This window comes from Odontesthes bonariensis, chromosome 7 (genome assembly GCF_027942865.1).
Source record: "Odontesthes bonariensis isolate fOdoBon6 chromosome 7, fOdoBon6.hap1, whole genome shotgun sequence".
Classification (NCBI taxonomy): domain Eukaryota; kingdom Metazoa; phylum Chordata; class Actinopteri; order Atheriniformes; family Atherinopsidae; genus Odontesthes; species Odontesthes bonariensis.
In genome coordinates this window covers 19,394,223-19,417,334 of record NC_134512.1, presented here as the reverse complement: position 1 = coordinate 19,417,334, position 23,112 = coordinate 19,394,223, and the positions used below count along the sequence as shown (strand labels likewise).

General features: G+C 44.2%; 1 protein-coding gene across 2 annotated transcripts in view; it reads right to left on the bottom strand.

The window, feature by feature from the left end:
• otud7a (OTU deubiquitinase 7A) overlaps positions 1-23,112 on the bottom strand; it is a 36,987-nt gene that overhangs the window by 9,422 nt on the left and 4,453 nt on the right. Inside the window, exons 2-10 of one of the 2 annotated variants that reach the window (XM_075469892.1) lie at positions 12,381-12,510; positions 8,881-9,037; positions 6,544-6,729; positions 6,235-6,453; positions 4,327-4,428; positions 3,714-3,841; positions 2,857-2,969; positions 1,554-1,681; positions 1,317-1,466 (exon numbers count right to left, since the gene is read on the bottom strand). In XM_075469892.1, the coding sequence (XP_075326007.1) occupies positions 1,317-1,466; positions 1,554-1,681; positions 2,857-2,969; positions 3,714-3,841; positions 4,327-4,428; positions 6,235-6,453; positions 6,544-6,729; positions 8,881-8,965 (1,111 nt within the window). In that variant the 5' untranslated portion in view covers positions 8,966-9,037; positions 12,381-12,510. Of the gene's footprint in view, positions 1-1,316; positions 1,467-1,553; positions 1,682-2,856; positions 2,970-3,713; positions 3,842-4,326; positions 4,429-6,234; positions 6,454-6,543; positions 6,730-8,880; positions 9,038-9,126; positions 9,222-12,380; positions 12,511-23,112 lie in introns of those variants that run through there. The other variant, XM_075469893.1, reaches the window with a different exon arrangement.

Below are 23,112 nucleotides of genomic sequence, written 5' to 3'. Positions count from 1 at the left end.
GTGTGTCTGGCACCTGTTCAGAAATACAGACAAGTGTGGCAACTCAGTGTTGCTTCTTGAAATAACACTTTGTGTATATCTCACTTCAACATTCAGTTCACACATTTGCAGCTCCAAAAAAGTCTAAAATTGTATCACTGCTGTGTAATAGGAGTTATCACTTGACATACAAGTGTACCGTGTTAGCGGTATGAGTGTTTTCATAACATTCTGACGAGAGACTGCAGACTTTCTGATCTTATCACAGGACACAGTGTACCCGGATGAAAAAGTACAGCCACGCACTGTTGTTGTGACCGAGCTGCAGCGGGTTCTTTGGACATATGCACCATCTGGTGGACAAGAAGAGAACCCCATCTTCCACTCTGAAACTCCCACGGAAGTAATGAAAAGTAAGGGGCTGTGGAGATTGGTGACTTTAATGTGCTGATGGGGCATTAAAGGGGATGATTTCAAGATGGGGATCAGTCATGGTGTGTCTGCCGTATGCAGGCTTAATAACTAGGCTAGAGTTTAAGGACCTTGGGTATTCAGAAAAGAAACGGAGAGAAGGAGAAGGAGGAAGGCAGACAGGAAGTGCGTCTATGCTCGAGAGTGAGCAACATAGACCGAGACAGATTTGGCCGGCTTCCCACGCAAATGACAAGTGAGTTCCACCCACTGAGCCAGACACAGAAGAGTGCCGTGACTACTAAGACTGGTTGTCAAGGAGATCCACTCTATTTGTCAATTAAAGGAACTCCATGTGAGGAATGCTCTGACCTCGAGAATAAGCAATGCATCCGGAGTGGGAACACTGGCATCTGAATGGGCAAAACAAGACAAAAACAAGAGTCAGTCAACACCATATGACAAACTCCTGTGAAAGAGGCAAACACATAAACAGACACACCTACCGGGAGAAATTAAACTCACAACAGCCACCACAGACACCAAATGCACCGTTGACACACAAGCTTGAATAATTTTGTCAGCTCTTAACAAGTGAGAAGAAGCATCACGATGTCCACTTTCCTGCATGTTGGCCCCTCCCTGATTTATGCTGCCTGAACTAGCCCGTTTTAATAATGGATCACAGGTAATTACACTGCTGTGTTATACATTATTCACCTCCAGCAGGACAGGCAGACCACGCACCTTTATTCTTGCAGTCTAACCACAATTCTAAAAGCAAAGACCGCTAAGCTCCTGCATGTTATAACAGCTGAAACCGGACTTTTATGCAGAGGAGAAGGTATACATCAAACCCGAGGCAGCCATGAGCTTTTTCTCTCAAGATAATGCACGTGGTTTTGTGATGCTGGACATCTGCTTACCTTGCTCTCGCTGCTGGTCTCTCTGCTCCATGGACACAAGTGCGGAGAAGTGAGCCTGATCGTAGGCCAGGACCAGCGGCGAGCAGTGACAGCGGCTGGGAGGCACCTCCAGCGGCAGGTAGAGCCCACCAAACGGGATGGGAGCAAATGCTGGAATTCAGTTAGAACATGGCACTGTCACTCTTATGCTTATCCTACAGTGCTGCGGAAGATCGGGTCAAGATGCAGTTCACGAACCTTCTCCTCCCGAGTCTCGGAGCATCGTGTCAGCCACCACTACAATCGGCCTCCGTAACACGTGAGCCAGGACAAACACATGGAACTCCTCCAAACTCTCATACACTGGATCCTCAGAGTTATCCACCCTGACGTAAAGACACACATGACACTGACAGTCACTGACATGGCAAATGTCCATTCCAATCTTGTGCATGTTTGATTTATTTCCCCCTTTGGCAGCCCTTACAGGCAGCAGCACAACAACATCCATCTTTTCATACATGTTTTTCACTAAAAGAAAGCTGGAGAGGGAAGGAGGGAGAGGAGAGGCAGAGCTCTCAAGCAAGCAACCACCGGGGGAACCAGAGGATGTGGAACAATTAAGTTGTCAGCCACACAAACAGCAACGCTGCCAAATTCACTCTAATGAAGAGCCACTTAATATGTGAATCCCACTCAACCCATTCAGAGGCTCATCTCACACTAGGACCATCAAACACCCCGAACCTTGTTACTTTATTACAGTCAAACTCAATGAGAGGTTCAAACATCCAGACTAAATGAGTAAATAACTCTTGAAAGGGATATTTTCAGACATTTATCCTGGAAAAGTCATGCAGAGATATCTTGTTGTCACCAGAAAATAGTATTCATGTAAATTATGAGGCTTTTGTGTTCATCTTTAAGGTGAAAGTAATGACTGCGACTGCAATGAAAGGCTTCTCTTTATTTCATACCTTTTTGTTTATCACAGATGTTTTTTATTCCATCAAACCAGCTGCTAGCATTGACGTGAGAACATATGCATGTTTATTTCAGAGAATATGGAAACACAGACAAACCACAAGGCTTCTCTGCGTAGGAGGAAACCAGAGTCAGTTTCCAATCCGCATCTCAAACATGATGAAAAAAAAAGCCACTCCTACGTTTATCTACACAACTTGCTGCAGTTAAAAGTAACCCAGGGGAGGCAGTTACAGCAGATTTGATGGGTGCAGGTGGCTGCCAGTAGATGGCATAGTCTCACACTGTTACTTTGCAGAGGAGTTTGCAAGAGAAGTAGTCTGAGTAGGAGCAGAGTGGGAACTGGGAGCTGGCCCTCTGCTGCATTTCTACACACAAGGCTAAGAAACACAGCAGGAAAGAGGTAATGTAAACATAAAGAGGAAACTCCACTGCCTTCTATCATTTAGTTCACATCGTACAGTGATTACAGTGCGACTACAGCAGAACTGTGGTCACAAGAGTCTTGGGAGTTTAACACGAGTATGCTTGTGGGGTTTTTCGGGATGAATGCCTACATGCGGGTTGAAGCTCTTACCCTCCGCTGGTGTTCCCGTTTTTGCTGAGGTGTGTGCGAGGCTCACTGGAGGCCAACTTTAGCAGCTCGTTCCATTCTCGTTCCCACTCCTGCTCGGTGTACACCAACCCTGACTTCACAAAAAAACATAAAAATAAATAAATAAATAAATGAATACACCAAAAATGTTAATTCTTATTAACATCTGCCGTGCACACACACACACACACACACACACACACACACACACACACACAATTGCTACGATAGGTATTCTTTCTGTTTGCATTCAGTTCAAAGTAATCAATACCAAAGTTATTCAAAGCATTCCCACACATATGTTTTCTGGTCCCTACCAACGCACGCACGCACGCACGCACGCACGCACGCACGCACGCACGCACGCACGCACGCACGCACGCACGCACGCACGCACGCACGCACGCACGCACGCACGCACGCACGCACGCGATGCATCTTAGATCACTAGGCCACCAGGACGCCTGGGGCATTTTTAAATCATGAGCATCTGGACTACTTCTTTCCTGAGCCATCTTTGGTGACACAATTTTTTCGACTAGATTTGAAAATACTTTAATCCATTAAGATCAGGAGAAGGGAGAAGAAATGCAGAGGATTTGACAGTATTAGTAGTATCGCCACAGTACCAATGCACACGGTGAGACAGATTTTCCTTTCAGCAAAAATCTAAAAAAAATAAAAATTTTAAAAATGTGACTCAGGAAAGAAGCTAAAATCAGCACTGATAAACCGAGGTTTTGAGCTCCTCATCTGTACACTTGCTCATACGAATGTGTCATGTGTGAAAGATGCTGTATTTAGAAAGGGCGGCCTGCAAAGATGGACACTTTCCCAACCTCCTTGTTCTGCTGAGTTTGCTGCCACCTCCACCTCCTCTTCAGAGCATCTCTCTCCGCTCCGCTTTTCATCATGGTGTACAGAGATTTCCTCAGCATCAGGTCTCTGTCATGGAAGCCCCACATCCCTGATCGACACACACACACACACACACAACAACAACAACTGCAAGTTACAAATAAGCGCATGAAGCAAGAAAGCCACTGCACACAGCTGACTAAAACTAGATGTTGCAGATAAAAAATGTGCTGCGATTATGCTCATTTTTCCATTCAGAGATGACCTCAGCTCTTTAGCTAAAAATGTCTTGAAGAGACAGAGCTTGTCAGTGCAGATTACATTTACTTTGGTGCCGCTAGCCTTCTGCTGCTCAAGCACTCCTCACGCTGGTGAGACAAGAATCTTTTTCAGCACATACCTGAAGATGCTGCCTCCGTGACAGTCTCTTGCAATTTATAAGTCGGTTGCTCCTCTCCCTTCCTCGCCTGCATAGCTCTAACATCTCCTTTTCTCAAACCAGTTTTTGACGCAGCACTGAATGCTCCTCAGCTAAAACATCAATTTGCACGGGACAATATATCAGGCATCTCCCAGAGAACACAAATAGCTCACCCAAAGACGCGGCGTGCAGAAGGCAGTTCCCATCCCCTGTGGTGGCCAGAGGAAGCAGCTTCTTACAGCTGGTGCACATGGTGGACCACCAGTTCAGACGACCTGAACACAACAGAGGATGTGCACCATGAGGACCCTTTTTCAAGGAAGTTCCGTACAAAACTAGCCAGAAAACCGAAGCACGAAAACACACAAACATACAAACACAATTTACAAAATCAGTCCTCAGGGGAGTGTTGAACACAATGTCTCACCGGGACAGGCCCAAAACAAATCATCTGTCAACGTTGCGATATTTGTTAGTTTCTCCCATTTATGCTCTGTACTTTAATGCTTTAGAAGCCCCTCCTGAAAGGCCAGAGTGCACGACAGTTGCTCATCAGAGCTGTGCCAAACTAAGCAGGCGGCACGCAAAAAGAAAAGAAAAAAAAGGTTTAGGAGAGAATGTGGGACAGAATAACTTTGTGGATCTTTTACACGCAAAAAAATGAACAGAACAGGCTGATGGCAAGAAAACCCATGTGACGATATCTCAATAAAAGTTTTTCTTTGTTTTTTTTTTTGAAAAAACAAAACCGATGAAATACCTCCAAATAAATGATTAAAATCATTGGGTTGTTGTTCTTTTTTTAGTTCCTGAGCATCTCATGAAATGACTGCAATTAGCTTTCAAACATCCGATTCAGTAAATGCCCACTGTGCTGCAAATGTCACAGAACACTTTGGTGCCCTGGCAGGTACTGACAAATATATGTATAAACTCTTTATTTGTCCATTACCTCTAAATTCTAAAGAACCAGTAGAAAACCCACTCTTAACAAGTTCATGCTCCCCTACTTTTGCAATATCTTCAGCCGCCACTGCATCACCACCCGACCTCCATCCCTGAGGGAAAGTTTACAGCTCTGAGCACCGCAGGCAGTCCGCATTACTCTGAGCCTGGCGAGATCTGGCTGGATCATTTATTTAACAACAGCAAGAAGAAAGGGAGCCTCAGAATGATTTAGCTCTCAGTGTTGTGCTGATAAAAATGCAGGTGGTTTCTCAATTTGTAGTTCTTGACGTTTTTTCTTGTTAGATATCCAAGGAAATGTTCAGGATATTTGGACTGCTACCCCATGCCTCCCATGCCTCTTTATGATGTTACATCAAAGACTGATCCATATGCAGCGCACATGGACAATTTTGGCTGAGGAATAACCAGCCATAAGCGAATATACAACTGGTTTGTTGCACTTTATTGTAGCTTTTTTTTTTTTTTTTTTTAAAGTAACACTACGCATTTTATGGGAGCATGTGTTATGGTGTGCCCACAATTTGTGAGGCCTCTAGTTTGGATTCAATCTACGGCTGCGATTTTCTTTTTAAACTCTAAATCCTTCACTTATCACCAGAGATCAGATACTCTGTTGTTTTGGGCCACGTGGTTTAAAATGCAACTTTAAGAGCATGAAGCCAGCTTCTATCTGATCAATGCCCTGATGGTTAATCAACCCAATATTTCTCTTGGTTAGCGCTTTGTAAATTGTAGAATAAATCAGCTAAGAGAGGTGTAAGGAAGCGTGGTTGCAGATTTGAAACTTCTCAAACTAGTTTCTCAGCATCAGTTCAAAGCGTCAGCTGGGATATGAATCATTTGGCATCTGGAATGCTTTGAATTAGTTGTTGTCGACTTTCCTCTTGATGTTGCTGCTCTGATCTGCTCAGTCTCAGTCTCAGTCTCAGACAGTCCGTCTGTCTGCATTAACGATTCTCACTGGCATCTATCATGGCTGCTGCTCTGCGGTGCTTCAGCGTTTTAAGTGTGTTCTAAATAGGTTGATGCAGGGAAATGCACGGGATTTTCTCACATTTATCAGTTGCAGGAAAAGTACTCTGAATAAATGCATTACCTCCTTAAGTACTCACCAGCTTGCTCCAGAGCCATCATGGTGGCCTGCTCTATCAGATCCCTCTCTATGAAGCTCCTAAAGTCCTCGCTATAGACGCTGAGGTCTGGTAGCTGGAATGTGTAAATGGGCATCTCAAGAGGGAACTGCTCGCTGGTGCACTCACTGGCCACCTGCAGCCGTGCCAAGGAGACGATAGCAGAGCTGGCATGGGAGATCCCGCGGGACAGGCGCTTCTCTGAAAGGGAGTACAGGAAGGTATTGAATGGACAAGTCTGAAGCAGATGCTCACAGAGAAAACATCTAATTCTGCGGATGGGCCTGCTACCTTGCGCATTGTCCTCCTGCTTCTGTGCACACGGCTTGTCGATCTTACTGACATGGGTGGGCGTGTCACGCGTCTCTGGCTGCTTGTAGTAGCGGCCCTCGTTAAAGACCTGCGGCAGGTTGGCAGTGTGGACCTGCCTGAGCTCCTCATAGTCATTTAGAGCAGCACTGAGGTCCCAGTTTTTACCTGCAGGACACAAAAACAAAACTCTGGCTCTGATGACAAATATCAAGAGAAAAAGAAAAAGAAAAGGTTCTCGTGTTCGCAGGTTTGATTCACAAAGTGTTCCCATGCATCTAAAAGTCTGTGCAACAAGACACTGTGCCTTAAAGTTTACAGTAAACAGGGTTAACCTGTGGTAAATATGATACCCATAGTGGTTAGTGAGGAGAAAAACAATGCTCAGAATGCTGCAGACAAGCCAGTTCCATTCAAAATGAAGTATTTTTTAGATGATTATTTCTAAAAAAAAAAAAAAAGACAAATACTTTCAGATCATTAGTCATTTTTAAGAACAACCCCAACTATAATGATATAGAGCTCATACAGAATAAAACCATGTCGTGCTTTTACCCCAGAAAAACATGCTGAAGAAGATAATGACAACAATATCCCGGTGTGCACATGGAGACAGACACAGTTGTCTCCTCTGGGTACTGTCTCTCCAACAGAAATCCCCTCAAGGTTTAACAGACACAAGTCAGTCTTTTTATATCTCAGTGTGATTTCTCACAGCACCACAGAAACTACCGGCAAACCTGTCCTGAAAAAAGAATCATGGAAAGAAAGCAGGACATTAACGCCTCCAACTATATGCGCCGCATGCAACCTGAGTGTGTTTGTGAGACAGGCTCCATTAATGGACTCGCTGTGTGAGAGACCTGGAGGAAGTTACTCTCCGACTTCCAGACACGATGATTGTCGACAGTCTGAACATGAAACCAAGCACCGCAAATCACTGGCTCTCACGCCAATCAATGCAAAACTGATTCCACCGAATGGATTTCAGCAGCTTGAGCGACACAAAGTCAAGAGCATGAGTTACGGTCTGGCTGCACAGCCACTCAGCACCTAATGCATTGTCTTCAAATGCATGTGTGGAAAGCACCGTTTCAGCGCCTTCATTGGTAATGGCTGTCATTAGCAAAAAGATCATTGACAAACTCATCAGTAGCTTGGACATACATCATCAGAGTCCATTAGAAACAGCGCAGCCTTGCTCATCTCCCATTCCAATATGACATACCTTCGAACTACAATGAAAATTTTTTTTTAAATCTATTGCTTTAATTAAGCAAATGAACCAAAACAAGATTTTAAACACTTTTTATTTCCTGTGAAAATATGAAACTGTCACCTAAGAACTCATTAAATGTAACTGAAAAAGGTCTGAGCCCATTCAATCGTGGTTCAGTACCTAAAATATCCTCCAGAGGGAAGCACCACACACGATTCCATCTCTGTACACCATTCTGACGAAGACCACGGGGAAAGAGAGCAGCTGGTCAATGTAGCTTTTGAAAGCTATGCTAACATCAGAGTAAAGCAGTAGGGAATTAAAAAAAGAAAAAAGAAAAAAGAAAGAGACTGAGACATAACATCTGGGCTCATGTCTGTCTGGTCTGAGTGCATTGTCTTGTTTGATGTCTGTTCATGTCACACATATTCCTCTGAGGCTTTGCGCCAGTGCAGGTTCAGATGAAAATGGTCAAAGAAGAGGGGGGTTGCCAAAAATGAATTATTTCATCAGATTAGACACCTTTTAAACCAGACACAAAAACATTTACAGGATAGACACATAGGCTACTGCAAACACTGCATTTCATCCCCTAATAGAAGCGTGATTGTTACAGTGAACACTTTGTTTCCCGCAGAAAAAAATGATTTGAACACTTCATCTGATGAAAGTGAAATGGAAATATTTCAGCAACACTGACGCCGATTCAGATGACCGTCCACCAGCTTTCTGTTGTTGTGTCCACTTCTGTTCTCCTGTGTTTCTTTGTTTTTTCTTTTTAAAGTGGCGATATATCTAAGCTATACAAGTGCCAGGAGCACTCTGCTCCTCAATGAGTTGCAATGAATGGGCAAAAAACTCTCCCTGGGGAGTGCACTCGTAAACCCGTCACCCTCGTCTCTAAATCACCGAGCTGGCCCTCTGTTGCAGGCCCCCCTTCTTTCCTCCCATCCCTTGTTTCTGTTATTTCCTTTTCCACTCATTTCCTCTCCTCTTTCGTTCTTTTCCTCTCCTGTGCTCTCGAGTGCAACCACTGGGAACGGCCGCTCTCAACAGACTCGGCTGAATACTCTTAAAAACAGTCGATGTTTCTCACTTACCTTCCAGCAGGTCCCTTGCCAGACCAGGTTCTGCCCCCGTGGACCGAACAAAGTCTGACAGGACCGCGTCCATGTCCAGAGTCATGTGATCATGTGTGTGCGCTGCCCAAGGTGGTGCAGCGGTGGCCTTGGTGGACGCCAGCCTTCACGTTCTCATCTGAGGGAGAAGAAAAAAAAAATTACAAAAAGCAGCCAGAAACACGACAAGCTTTACTCACACTGTTACAGTCAAGTGCTGAGCCACACCTTTAAAAACCTCATCCCTGACAAACCCCTGTGGGAAAATACAAGCTGGACGGCCCCGTCTCTTATTTCAGTCCCAGCCGGTAGTTTCAGCCTGTTTGTACTGATGCGTAATGCTTCAGAGAGCTGATAGTTCATGGTACTGTGAGGAGCACTCCACTCCCAGCACTCCTCCTTTTACCCTGTCAGCAGTCATAACATAATGTCCAGCATTACAGATGCAATATCAACAACACAGCTTGTGCTCGTATCCAGGACGCACCTGCTTATCTCCAAAAGCTTTGGACCACTGCCCACGATCATAACAACATTTAGGTGCTTCCTGCCACTGAGTGTCAATCAGTGGTCTCTGGGTATCATCCAATCTCTAAACTTTAGCTGGACTCCAAGGAGGAACGTCCGCCGCCTGTTTCTTTTGGAGCCGGGCGATTCAGCGTCATGCTATTTAGTACGATGCTAACTAGAGATGATATTTACAACATGGCTATGATGCACTACAGCTCTAATGATCAACAAGTGTGGCCTTGTTGGGTAATAAATAACACAGATAAGATGCACACGCACTCACTCCCTCGGTTCATGGAATGAATGAGTCCATGCATAGCTGTCATTCCACTTGAGGCTGCGTGGGTGACAGAAGAACCGAGCTCAGGCCATCGCCAGTAAAAAAACACAAACACCCACGGGTCCCAAACTCTGACACCAGGCTTCTGTGTGCAGATCAGAGGTCTGAAATCTCCTCTCGCTCAGCCTGGAAATTAGGAGCTCACGACATCAGAAATATTTTTGTTATATTAGAAAATATAAGGGCTTTTTGACTGTTGAAGACACAGCAACTTTAGTCTCCATCATCTCCATTATTAATGAGTTAAAGCTGCACTTAAGCTGTACTCTCTGACCTAGTTACTGTCTGATTGCATTGTGTCACATGAGCATTACTGTACGGAGAGCATCTAAGCAAAGAAGACAGTGGTTAGCTGGAAGAGTTACAGACAAACTCTTTGAGACACCAAAAGAGGGCTGCACGTGTTAAAGAGCTGAACCCTGCTTCCAATGTGTGAACATTTAATCTAAAGCTCATTCTGGTGTTCAGGTATTCTGGTAAAAAGGTTGGAGTGACAAATTGTCAGTGTCCAAAAAGACAAACTATTCATTTCAGTTAAAGAACACCACTTAAGAGGCCAAAATAAGACCTAACGAGTCCGTTTGCCTTTTGTGAGAACTCATGGGACAACACATGCGCATAATTACACTCGAGGGGTGAACTCTTCCGAGTGTAAAATAATACGCTGCGCATCGAGTGAGAATATCGCTTTGCAGAACAAAAAATCCTTGAGATTAGTAGTGTGGAGCAAGACACAGAAATAGCAGATTATTAAAAGAAATGACCTCATGTATTCCCCTAAGAGCGGCTCTATTCAGATCACTTTCCCTGTTGGGGGGGCGCAATTATGACTCAGAAACACCACAAAGCGCGTTTTTATTTCTATATCTGACGTAAAACAACGTGGGCCCAAAGAACCTCGCACTGTCCGGGTTCCTGTTGAACATCGTGACATTTAGCATATCTATCAGACATACGCCGAATCTGGCATTTCAGAATATGACTGGCAGCTCGGTGAAGTAAAGAAAAAGAAAAAACAAACACTAAAAGAACAAAGGAGCTGGTGTGTCAGCCCGTCCTTCTAAAGTTCAAGACTACTGAATGATATTGGATGCTCTCATTCTCCAGCTTTAGAAATACTTAAGCAAATGGGCAATATATCTTTTTTTTTTTTTTTTTTGTAAAGAAATACACTATCAAGCTGTGTATTAGTACAGTATGTTCTTAAGCACTTGTGGCAATAGGGGTGCTGTAGTGGAAAATACCCAGCTGCCACTTTACTCTTTGCTGCTTTATAAAGTGTATTTGCACCACTATGTCGAAAAACAAATTGCTAAAGTTACCTTTATCCAACAGCTGTTGACACCATTGACTTTGCTTAAGATTGAACATACACAACATTCTTTATAATATACCCAATATTTTAACAATCACAGAAACAAATCATAAAGTGGCTAATTCCACTTTATTAGCGCAAATTAGCCCTTCTTCCAGCATAAAACAGCAGGATCAATAATCCCAATATATAACAATAATAATATATATTACAGACCTACACCCTTTTGATTAATTGGGAACATTTTCCTTGATCTGGCTTCCAGTCAGTCACAGAATAGATTTTAAAAGCCTGCGGATGGTTTACAAAATCCCAGAACGGTTTAGGCCCCAAATACATCTGAGAATATAAACCAAGCAGAGCTCTTAGATCCAAGGACTCAGGTCAGCTGGTCCAGTCCAGAGTCCAGACTAAACATGGAGAAGCAGCATTTAGCTGTTATGCTGCAAACAAGTGGAACAAACTGCCAGTGGAGATTAAACTTTCACCAAATGTAGACATTTTTAAATCCAGGTTAAAAACATTTCTTTTCTCATGTGTCTATGGATGAAATCTGCACGATATCTTTTAATTTATCTGGACTGTTTCTCGTTTTTAAATTCATTTAAATTATTTTATTTGTTTTTCTTTATATTCTTTTATGTATTTTTAATGCTTCTTACACTCCCTGCTGCAATGCTTTTATTTTATGTAAAGCACTTTGAATTGTTTTGTACATGAAATGTGCTATACAAATAAATTTGATTTGATTTGTTTGATAATCATCTTTCGGTACTAATGAATGAAAGACCAAAAGAATAAAAGATGTAAATATGTGTAGTGAAAACAACAGTGCAGAGCACAAGTTGTTCATTAGTTTCATTATTATTCATCGGTCCGAGTCTGTTGCAAAATTCAAACAGTATGGAGCTTGAGAGACATTTTAATACGGATGTGGACATTAGAGCCTCTCAAAACAAGTGCAGAAACCTAGAACCAACCCGAGCGAAACGATCGCACTTTTCTGTGCCGTTATAGTACCAAATCTGGCCTCACAGGGGATGAATGTTGTGATGACCCGAGATGCAGTAAAGCTAGATGAAAAGCTGTTCGAAAGGGAAGGAAGCAGACGCATTCTCGCAGAGCAAACGGAAACATTTGAACAGAGTTAGAACTCAGGCTTCAGGCTCCGAGCAGTAGTTGATGGCTGAATCAATTCATATTTGTTTTGTGGTCCTCTCAGGGAATATGATGATCTCTCATCACACTGGAGGGTTTCATTCAGCAGCTGAATGTGACAACGACCCAACTTTTTCTTAAGTTTTTCGTCAAGCTTACGTTCTGTGTTTTCGCCGACACTTGTTGAGGAGCCATCTGAAGACCACGGGACTGTCAGGACCAGGCAGACCCCTAGTCCATGGCTTCAACGGGCGCAGAGGAGAGGAAGACTGTGGGGATGCAGACAGCCCTGAAACACACACGGACAATTTGACTGTTATTACCTGAAAACAAGAAAAGGCTATGTCCTTATATTCTTATTGAGTAAGTTCAGCTAGAATTTACTGTCAAACACCCCAAAATGGTTTTTACATTTCAGCTCAACTTGTGAGAAACGTTAAATATATCAGTGCCCAGAATGATTTATACAAATGTGTTTATATTCAGAATATCTTTTTACTGTCTCTTTGTGGTTCTGTGGTGGAAATACTGTATATTTCCCAGACATGGAGCAAGTGTTCCCCCAAAAATTCTGCCTTTGATTTGATTCATCCTTACTTGTACGTTTCGACCCATTTTTTTTTTTTTTGCTTACAGTAGCCATTTGACTTGTGACACTCCCCCATAGCTCTGACACCATGTTTCCTACTTTCACAATGCTGCGTAGTAAGTCATGTGGAAACATGCTGTACAGCCATATTTATAGCATCGTCTCATATTATTGCCCGACTCGGAAAAGCCCCTCAGTGGCAGATCTAATTAACTCGTATCAACGTAGCGTGGGACTGAACAAAGGAGTTAGTATCAGAAATGCCACCCAACTGCTTCCTTTTGATTTGACTCAACCGTTAACGTGCGACAGAAAACGCTCTACAGGCCACATGCTTCTTATGCGACAGAAACACTGAGATCAGTATAAAGGCACTGGGTCACCGTTTTGTGATGGGATGATCCGACAGTAAACGACAAAGATGTCAGAGATGTGACTGCGCAGTGGGCACAGGCATACACGGATGGAGGCGGTGTAAAGCACCTAAGCCAGTGGTCTCAAACTGATCCGTGAAAGGGCCGGTGTGGCTGCAGGTTTTTGTTTTTGTCAGGTTTTTCAGCACAGCTGACTTGTTTCATTCAATCAACTGAACTGGTTAAGACCTTCAGTGCAGACAGTTCAGTTGGTTGAATGAAACAAGTCAGCTGTGCTGTTGCAGGGTTGGAACAAAAACCTGCAGCCACACGGCCCTTTCACGGATCAGTTTGAGACCACTGATCTAAGCCGAGATCCACAGTGGAAATGCACCAATGGACACCGTGCTGTCCTCCGACGGGTCGCGCCAGCCAACGCCATTTTAGCAGAACACTGTCAAGTGCTGAGGAGTTGGTGTCAAAGCTCTCCTAAGTGATACTGAAATACCCTTTAGTGTCATGCATAATTCACATCAGCAGAAGAAAGGTTCATACGCAGTTTGCATCCTGTTTATTTGCACAGTTGCCTTTCACTGGCAGTTTGGTGGTTATTTACCGTGGGATCACCTGATCGTAACCAGGGATATACAAAGCGTGGCTTAAACCAACACTCCAACACTCTTTTGGTTCGACTAATTTGCTATATTTAGAGAAAGTTTGTGATTTACGCGACTGGCCGTTTCCTCTTTCCATTTCTCAACCTGCTATTGTTGCAATGAATTCGCATGGAACATTTCTACTAGACTTTTACTGGAATATTTCTACACCGTGCTTGCTACTGCATCAATAATTTGGGTAATTAGTCCGAATGCTTGCACCATGTCTGCATTTTTTTATTTCCACAGAATTTCAGAGAGAATGCTTCACACCACTAAAGTCGTAAGTGAAAGTAGAAGCAAGTGGAAGTGGTAACAGACTTTTGAGTTTCCGATAGGGTGAGTGCACGCTGCTTTTCTCAACATCTGGTGATAAGTCAGTCTTGTGCTCTACATGTTTGGTTCAGAGATAAAAGAGCTGCCGGATTGGCTTTTGATCTTATGGGCGCCGCTCTTGTACTTTTAGACCAGAGGTGAAATATGTGGTCATGCAACAGCCTCCGTCTCTTCATTGCTTCTGCTCTGTTACACCCCACCAGTTCCACTGCTGCAGCAGACATTTTGGTAACAGAGAAGAGTTAAGTACTCTTATTGTATTCACAAAAGCTCACAGACACCAACTGCGTTGTTTGCCTCCTGAGGTCAACTGACCTGTCAGCATTCTGCCTGCAGTGCCTTCATATTTATGAGGCCCGCTTGTGGACTATAAAGAAAAAAAAAAGAGAGATTGTAGGATTTGTTCTTTTAATTATCTCTTTGGACGGAACCTGGAAGCCTGCCCACTGAATTCTCCTCAGGCGTCGCAGAACAAAACAAACGCCTCACCTGAATAAACCCTGGAATCCGGTTAGAAATATTAGACAAGAAAATGCCAATTTGAATCAGATGCTCACAAAAGCATCAAATATCATGTACCAGAATGAAGCACCTGTCTAAATATGGAATTTAAAACACAGCTCTTCATCCAGAACGACCATAAACTGAATGTACAACAGTGCGGTTCAAACTATTGTCAATAATCTACCTGCTGAGCAGCTTGATCGATCCCACGAGAGCCTTATGTTGCCACAATTGTATTTTAAGAATCAAAGACGCCTTTCATTGAATGCCATTTAAAACGGCACACTTTACACCACAAGCCAGTAAGCCTACCTCTGCGAACACTTCAGCTGAAATTCTCCTCTTGCCTCCTAAAAATCTTACCACCCTTTCCTTGTGAAAAGAACAAAACATCACCTGTGAACTTGGCAAACATTAAGAGAGCACACAGACACCTACGGCTTCCTCCCTTATGTTTAACACTGTGTAAGGCTTTACCACTTTGAACCACAAGCAAACCGGCTGGCTGATTAAAAAGTAGAAAATTACTTAACCGTGATGGGGATCCAAACAAAGTTCATAAATAATGTGCCGCTTCACAGAACAATACGGGCAACCACAGGAAGCACAATTCAACACAATCTGCTCCCCGCAGACAGGGGCTTATTTGTCATTCAATACAGTTCTGTGAAAAAAAATGTGCAAATGAGCTGCTGGCTACGTTTCCATGATGCACATCTGTGTATGCATGTCGCCATTTAACAGCAAAAAGGATGACTTATGGCTGAGATAATTGTCTCCATAGTGAGCAGCGATCGCCCACTTGTAAGGCTGATACACAGCAGGTGGGAGGTGAACATACTGTACGAACACTGAGACTCGAACGCTTTGCACTCCATCTCCTCCATAACTGCAAAATACCTAAGCTGCAAATCATGTATGCTCACACTAAGGTCACCAACAGTTTATATGACTGTAGTTGTGCTTTGAATGAGCTTTTAAAAGCCTGTTTCTATTAAAATTCCATTTTTGTTTTCATTAGTACACCCTAGGGACTGTGTGATACGGCATAAATAATAATAAAAACTCAGATTTTGTTCATTCATGTTCGTTTCATTCCAGGAGCTGCTTTCGTTTTAGCCTCCACGAACTTGCCTTGTCTGCTCTGACTGTACTTTGGCTTTTCACATTCTGATTTCTACAATCCCCCCCCAAAGGGTTTTTAATCAAAAGACAAAATGCAGGCATGCAGTTTGCAATGCAGCAGGGGAACAAAACAACGGAAGCACCCATGGGCAGATTACTGAACGAGCTTACCGGGCACTGGCCCAGGGGCCCAAAGACATACTGTTGTCTTTTCCCGAATGTAAATGTCCAAGAAATAGCATAAAAACAAACAAAAGAAACACCAACATAACATAGTCAATCACCACAAAATGGCGACAAAGATAAGCAAAACAAACAAAAGTCGATACAAAAAGAAGCAGCTACATGCAAATAAACCATAAAGTGACGCACGGTGGCCACAAAAAGGGACAACGTCCAAAATAGGTCAATAAATAATGTGATAGTAAAGAATTACAAAGCTATCAAAATAAGACACATATAGTGATGCAAAGGGATTCAAAATCCAGAAAAACAGTGGATAAAAAAAAGAGATTTGAAAACATCATTTTTTTAATTTATTTTTTTATTACAATGAGTTAAAAATAAAAAGTCGCACATGTATCAGTGAGTCATGCACCACTAAACAGCAAGTAAATCCTCTCTCCACCCTCCACTGCTGCAACACCATCTTGACATGACAAAGTGTAAATTCGTTTTGTCTGATTATGGCGGATGAAACCTTTTTTTTTAAAGGGCTGCATGTCACATGGTGACAAACTGCTGGTGAATGTGCCAGTGGCAGAACAGCTGGTGTCAGCCTTCAACCAAACGCCAGAGAGGAGAGGAGAGGAGAGGAGAGGAGAGGAGAGGAGAGGAGAGGAGAGGAGAGGAGAGGAGAGGAGAGGAGAGGAGAGGAGAGGAGAGGAGAGGAGAGGAAACCAGAGTAGGTGAGACGAGACGAAAGGAGAGGAGACGAGAGGAAATGAAAGGAGAGGAAACGAGAGGAGAGGGCATGAGAGGAAACCAGAGGACATGAGAGGAAACCAGAGTAGGGGAGAGGAGAGGAGACGAGAGGAGACGAAAGGAAACCAGAGAAGGGGAGACGAGAGTAAACCAGAGGAAACCAGAGGAGAGGAAACCAGAGGAGAGGAGAGGAGACGAGAGGAAACCAGAGGAGAGGAGAGGAGAGGAGAGGAGACGAGAGGAAACCAGAGGAGAGGAGAGGAGAGGAGAGGAGAGGAGAGGAGACCAGAGGAAACCAGAGGAGAGGAGAGGAGAGGAGAGGAGAGGAGACGAGAGGAAATGAAAGGAGAGGAAACGAGAGGAGAGGGCATGAGAGGAAACCAGAGGACATGAGAGGAAACCAGAGTAGGGGAGAGGAGAGGAGACGAGAGGAGACGAAAGGAAACCAGAGAAGGGGAGACGAGAGTAAACCAGAGGAAACCAGAGGAGAGGAAACCAGAGGAGAGGAGAGGAGACGAGAGGAGACGAAAGGAAACCAGAGAAGGGGAGACGAGAGGAAACCAGAGGAGAGGAGAGGAGAGGAGAGGAGAGGAGAGGAGACCAGAGGAGAGGAGAGGAGAGGAGACGAGAGGAAACCAGAGGAGAGGAGAGGAGAGGAGAGGAGACGAGAGGAAACCAGAGGAGAGGAGAGGAGAGGAGAGGAGAGGAGAGGAAACCAGAGGAGAGGAGAGGAGAGGAGAGGAGAGGAGAGGAGAGGAGAGGAAACCAGAGGAGAGGAGAGGAGAGGAGAGGAGACGAGAGGAAACCAGAGGAGAGGAGAGGAGAGGAGAGGAGAGGAGAGGAGAGGAAACCAGAGTAGGTGAGACGAGACGAAAGGAGAGGAGACGAGAGGAAATGAAAGGAGAGGAAACGAGAGGAGAGGGCATGAGAGGAAACCAGAGGACATGAGAGGAAACCAGAGTAGGGGAGAGGAGAGGAGACGAGAGGAGACGAAAGGAAACCAGAGAAGGGGAGACGAGAGGAAACCAGAGGAGAGGAGAGGAGAGGAGAGGAGAGGAGAGGAGAGGAGAGGAGAGGAGAGGAGAGGAGACCAGAGGAGAGGAGAGGAGACGAGAGGAAACCAGAGGAGAGGAGAGGAGAGGAGAGGAGACGAGAGGAAACCAGAGGAGAGGAGAGGAGAGGAGAGGAGAGGAGAGGAGACCAGAGGAAACCAGAGGAGAGGAGAGGAGAGGAGAGGAGAGGAGAGGAGAGGAGAGGAGAGGAGAGGAGAGGAGAGGAGAGGAGAGGAGAGGAGACGAGAGGAAATGAAAGGAGAGGAAACGAGAGGAGAGGGCATGAGAGGAAACCAGAGGACATGAGAGGAAACCAGAGTAGGGGAGAGGAGAGGAGACGAGAGGAGACGAGAGGAGACGAAAGGAAACCAGAGAAGGGGAGACGAGAGTAAACCAGAGGAAACCAGAGGAGAGGAAACCAGAGGAGAGGAGAGGAGACGAGAGGAGACGAAAGGAAACCAGAGAAGGGGAGACGAGAGGAAACCAGAGGAGAGGAGAGGAGAGGAGACCAGAGGAAACCATGGAGAGTTTCTCAACCGTGCGGTTTTCTAATAAAAACTAAAATAAAAATAAACGACTCTTCATTGCTCATTTGTCATGCTGTTGGACCGATATATCGCAGACAAAGTAAATAAAGAAAAAAAACACTTAATAAAGAATTAAACAAAACAAGAATTTATCATCGCATTGGTGAGATGAGAGAGCAACACCAGTGAAACCTAAAACTTGAGCCTAGTTTAAAAAAATAGCGGCGAGGGACCAGTCAAACGAAGTCCGGATATAAGACGCGGGCTCGTTAGTTAAACACAAACTTAGTTACTCAGACCTCAATGAATATAATCCCTTCTCTGCTGGACAAAATGTTTTGGATTCTTCAGGGCAAGCAGAGAGTAAAATCTTCTATTCTGGCTCGGTCACGCAGTTTGGCTGCAGCACCAGCGAACGAGCTGAGCCTCAGCTAGCAGGGGCCAAGCACCAGCGAGCTGAAAGGGCTGCGTTTCACTTTCAGATAAAACACGCCATGAATCCCTTCTCTGGAGCAGGCGAGATCACAGCCATGCACGTGCGTGCATGCGTGCACCTATGGTCGGTTCACTGCTCGGAGCCCCAAGTACGTGAAGAAATCTGAAAAACAGAACGAGCGCATCCACAGAGTGCTGCCAAAACACAGTAATAATAATGAAAGATGGCATTCACTCTTACCCGGTTCCTATTCACATGCCTGTGCACAGCAAAATGTCAAGCCACCCTCTCAGTTATGGTCAGAGAGAAAAAAAAACAAAAAACAAGCCTGTTATTTTTGCAACAATGGCAGCGGCTCTGACATTTTAATATACTACAGGACTGAAGCACTAAAGACGCCCCGTTTCAATCCTGCACTGCTCCACAACTATTACAGAGGAACACAGAGAACAAAGGCAGGAGCTGGGGAGAAAAAAAAGCTGGAAAAACAATCATCTTGTGATAATTGATGATGGAAAATTAAATGAGCGCTGTTCCAGAAAAACACATCAATTCCACCTCGCATCAATACTTAATAATCAACACAACCTATTGCCAGCGTGCTTCCAAGCAGGGCCTGCTTTACCGGTACGGGAAATATGTGTAATGGGATGTTATGACGTCTCATCAAACAACAAACTACGCACCTCCACTCCTTCGAAGTCCTTGACTGAGATCTCAAGGTTTAATTAGGGAGCTTCGATGAAGCGCCTCAGTCTCTGTTGACTTCTGTCCGTACTGTGATGGCGATTTTGTGCCTCAGCACAAGATCATCGTGTACGACGGCACTCCCTTGTTCATGTTTGCACATCTAAACTGTATTACTGGCAGTCTGTGGAATGTATGGCGTGTTTCCAGCAGGGCACTGGGTGACATCTTCTGGCGAGGATTCCTGACTTGGCATGGGCTCGTCGCGTTAGACCATTTTCATTTTTGAGATGTTGTTGACATTGCCGGCCAATTTTGACCCGTCGCAGACGGACCACTCACACAGGACGGGGATAAGGAACGACTGACAACAGATGAAGTGGAAAGATGTTGCACGTCAAACAGGAAGCACAGACAAAAGAACTCTTCCAAAGAACCCTAAACTTAAAAAGCATCCCGCTTTTCACATGCTGGTGCGAAAGATGCTGCTAGAAGCAATAATGTCACTTTGCATCTCCAGTGCTGCTCTGCACACTGCCAGCACAACATATTCATGGAAAGGAGATGTTTTTAATTTGCACTAAAATGCATCCTCACATTAATATTTGAGTTCAATCTTGATTAAAGCTGCAGCGGCTAGCCTAAGCTCTGCGCTAAGGACAGCATCCACCTGAGAGATGGTTGGAATAATTCAACTTTTGTCAAGGATTTAGGGCAATCTAATAATCAGAATTATGCTTTCATCAAAAGTGACTGAGCTTTTTTTTTTATTATCTATAGACAGCTATTGACATACAAACATGTAGTGGCTCCAACCCCTCACCCTCTGCCATGTTTTTTGCAAACTGCTGTCTCTCTCCATAATCTGGAGCAGACCTTTTAAGAGGTTTGTAAATGCTTGGATGAGGATGGCGAGCTGAGGGACATTCAGCCATTACAATCTGCAATTTAGGCTGCTTTATGTCACAAAATCCCCAAATCCCAGCCTGCTGGCACGGTTTAGGATAGCGTTGTTGTCCCCCAACTAGCCTGAACCTCAGCTGAAGTTTTTCTGTGTAGTTTGCACATTCCCGCTGTGCCTGCATAGGTTTTCTCAGAAATGCATGTGCCCATACATCACAGTGTCTGCCTCTCCGCGATGAGCTACTGAGCTGTCCAAAGTGCTCCCAGCCTCTCTGGTCCTAATGCAGCGGGAACAGGCTCCACCCCACCAACCAGCCTCACCATCAAATGTGAAATAAGTGAAGTAGCTACCTACTGTATTACATGTTTTCTGTCCAAGTGGAGCAGTCTCACACTTCCTGGCTGGAAATTGAAAGATGGCAACGATGTATTTTGTAACATGCAGACCTGCTACGTGAATTCTAACACTAACTGAACTTTTAACCCTTCACATATACAGCTGTAAGTGCAGTGGGAAAGTAAGGAACCGGGAGAGGGAGGGAATCAGAGAAGTGCAGTAATAGAGAAAAATGTGCAGGTCAAGCCTCAAACCTGCAGAGGTGTCTTGCATAAAGGTATGTGGATTAGTTTCTTCCACTACCCCCTATAGGCATTTGTAGCCAAATGAACCCTTGCAAAAGGTTAAAAAAAAACTTAGCCGCATCTACAGAGGAAACAAAAACACAGCAAATGTACAACTGCTACATTTTGTGCTGTGGATAACTGCAGCTATTTTTCATCTGTCATGAGATCAGGGGCCCATACTACGCAGCAGGATTAATGGTTTAGCGAGGACACTTCATGTTCGGCTCTGCGTTTTCAGTATCACCTCTTACCAGGGTGCATGGCAGTGATAACTTGTGCTGGAAGAGAGACCAACTAATGTAAAAGCACTGGCTCCCAACCAATCGCTTCACCTAGAAAATGAAAATAAAATAAATAACAAATAGGCACTGATGCATCAACAGTCTGGAATTTGTTCCAGCTGACCTTTAAAGATGTGGAACTGATATCAATAACTTCTATTTATCACTGAAATATAAAACATGTCCTTGCTTTTCTTTCCTTGTTCGTTAGGATTTACAAAACTGCATCAAACGATGTCTGTATATTCATGTTCGTGTCCACATAAATCTGACACCAGCAGCAGCTGTAATGCTCTTCGGTCTGCCAGAATTGTAGCTAAAGATTGGTCATCTTAAACCAACTTGACCCATTTTGCACACACCCAGCGTCGGAAAACTGAGTTGGTGACAAATGTTTTAGTACTGCTTAGCGGGATCTCCGCTGTTAGCGTCAGTTGAGCCAGATCACCTAAAGACCTATGAATATGTTGAATAATGATGACTATCATTTTTTTTTTCTCTCTGACCTTATCATTAAGTCATATCTCCTGCTCTAATCGAGCAGCAGCCCAGCTGTGTCTTGAGCACACGCCCCTACAAAGAACTGGCTGCTGAGGGGCACAGAACAATATTATAAGCCATTAAAATGTCAGTTCCCTCAACCACACTGCCTCAGCGGTCAAAACCTCCCCATTTTCAACAAATTGCCACAAGCGGACAGCTGTGACTGAGAGAGAGAAGCCGTCCCAAAGAAGACTTTTGACTTTTTGTTGATTTGAAGAAGATGCCAACTAAATGGAAGACCCGGCACGCAACGGACATGTATTACACACCAACTAGGCTGTGTTAGGAGTACACAAGACTTGGCGATGAGGGGGATGAAGGAAATGTATACAGCGAGACAAGAAGAACTGCTTTCTATCTGAACGTGTCTATTCTGATCCCACATGAGATATTCGGAACAACGAGCCTGACGCCAGCTGGTGTTTCCACTTTCAGTTTATGCTGACCAAGAGGCTCTTTTGTGTTGAACACGCGTTTGCTTTCACGATCCTCCTCATCTACAAAAACTCCATTAGATTAATGGGCTTATGGGTTTTCACCTGCAGAACTGTGATAGCTGTGGATATGCAAATAGTGTAGAGATCTTTTTTTTTTTTGCGCCCAGAAGAGGAATACACCAGTTTATATCATTGCAACGTCCGTATCCGTGTTTTCCTGTTCCAGAAGTCAGACACAGAAATACACGCACGCAAATACAACCACATACCAAGCTGTGCAGCGATGAAGGACTTCACGATCTTTTGCTTATTTAGTTATTTACAGCATGTCATGTTGTTCAGATCACAGCCGGATCATTCCGTGCCGCACTCATAATCCGCCCAGTTCATGTCAGTTAATGGCAGAATCCCAAAGCCCTCCTCCAAATACTTTATTAATCAAACATTTCTATGAAGCCTAGCCACAGGAGCTACATTTTTCAGTGTTTCTTAAATTCTTTCCAAGCATTATTTCACGCAGAATAAAGTTTATGTTGAACACGTGAAAACATACAGAGGATAACAGTCGCCAACCAAATACTGACTATATTTTGGAGGAGTTGGCAGGTGCGGCGTTTATGAGTCGATGTCCACGAGGAGCCGCAGGTCATGAGAATGCAGGAGACGGGGTAAAGGGGGACACTACAGAGGTAAACCAAGGAGAGGAAGACGACAAAGAAACGTACAAGCATGATGGCTGGCATGCTGAAAAAAATAAAAAAGGGAAGGAAAGGAAAGGAAAGGAAAGGAAAGGAAAGGAAAGGAAAGGGAAGGAAAGGAAAGGAAAGGAAAGGAAAGAAGAAAAAATGCTGTTCTGCTAGAACTCAGTAAACTGAGTAGAATTTGGTTTGAACTTTGGTGAGAACACCTAAGCC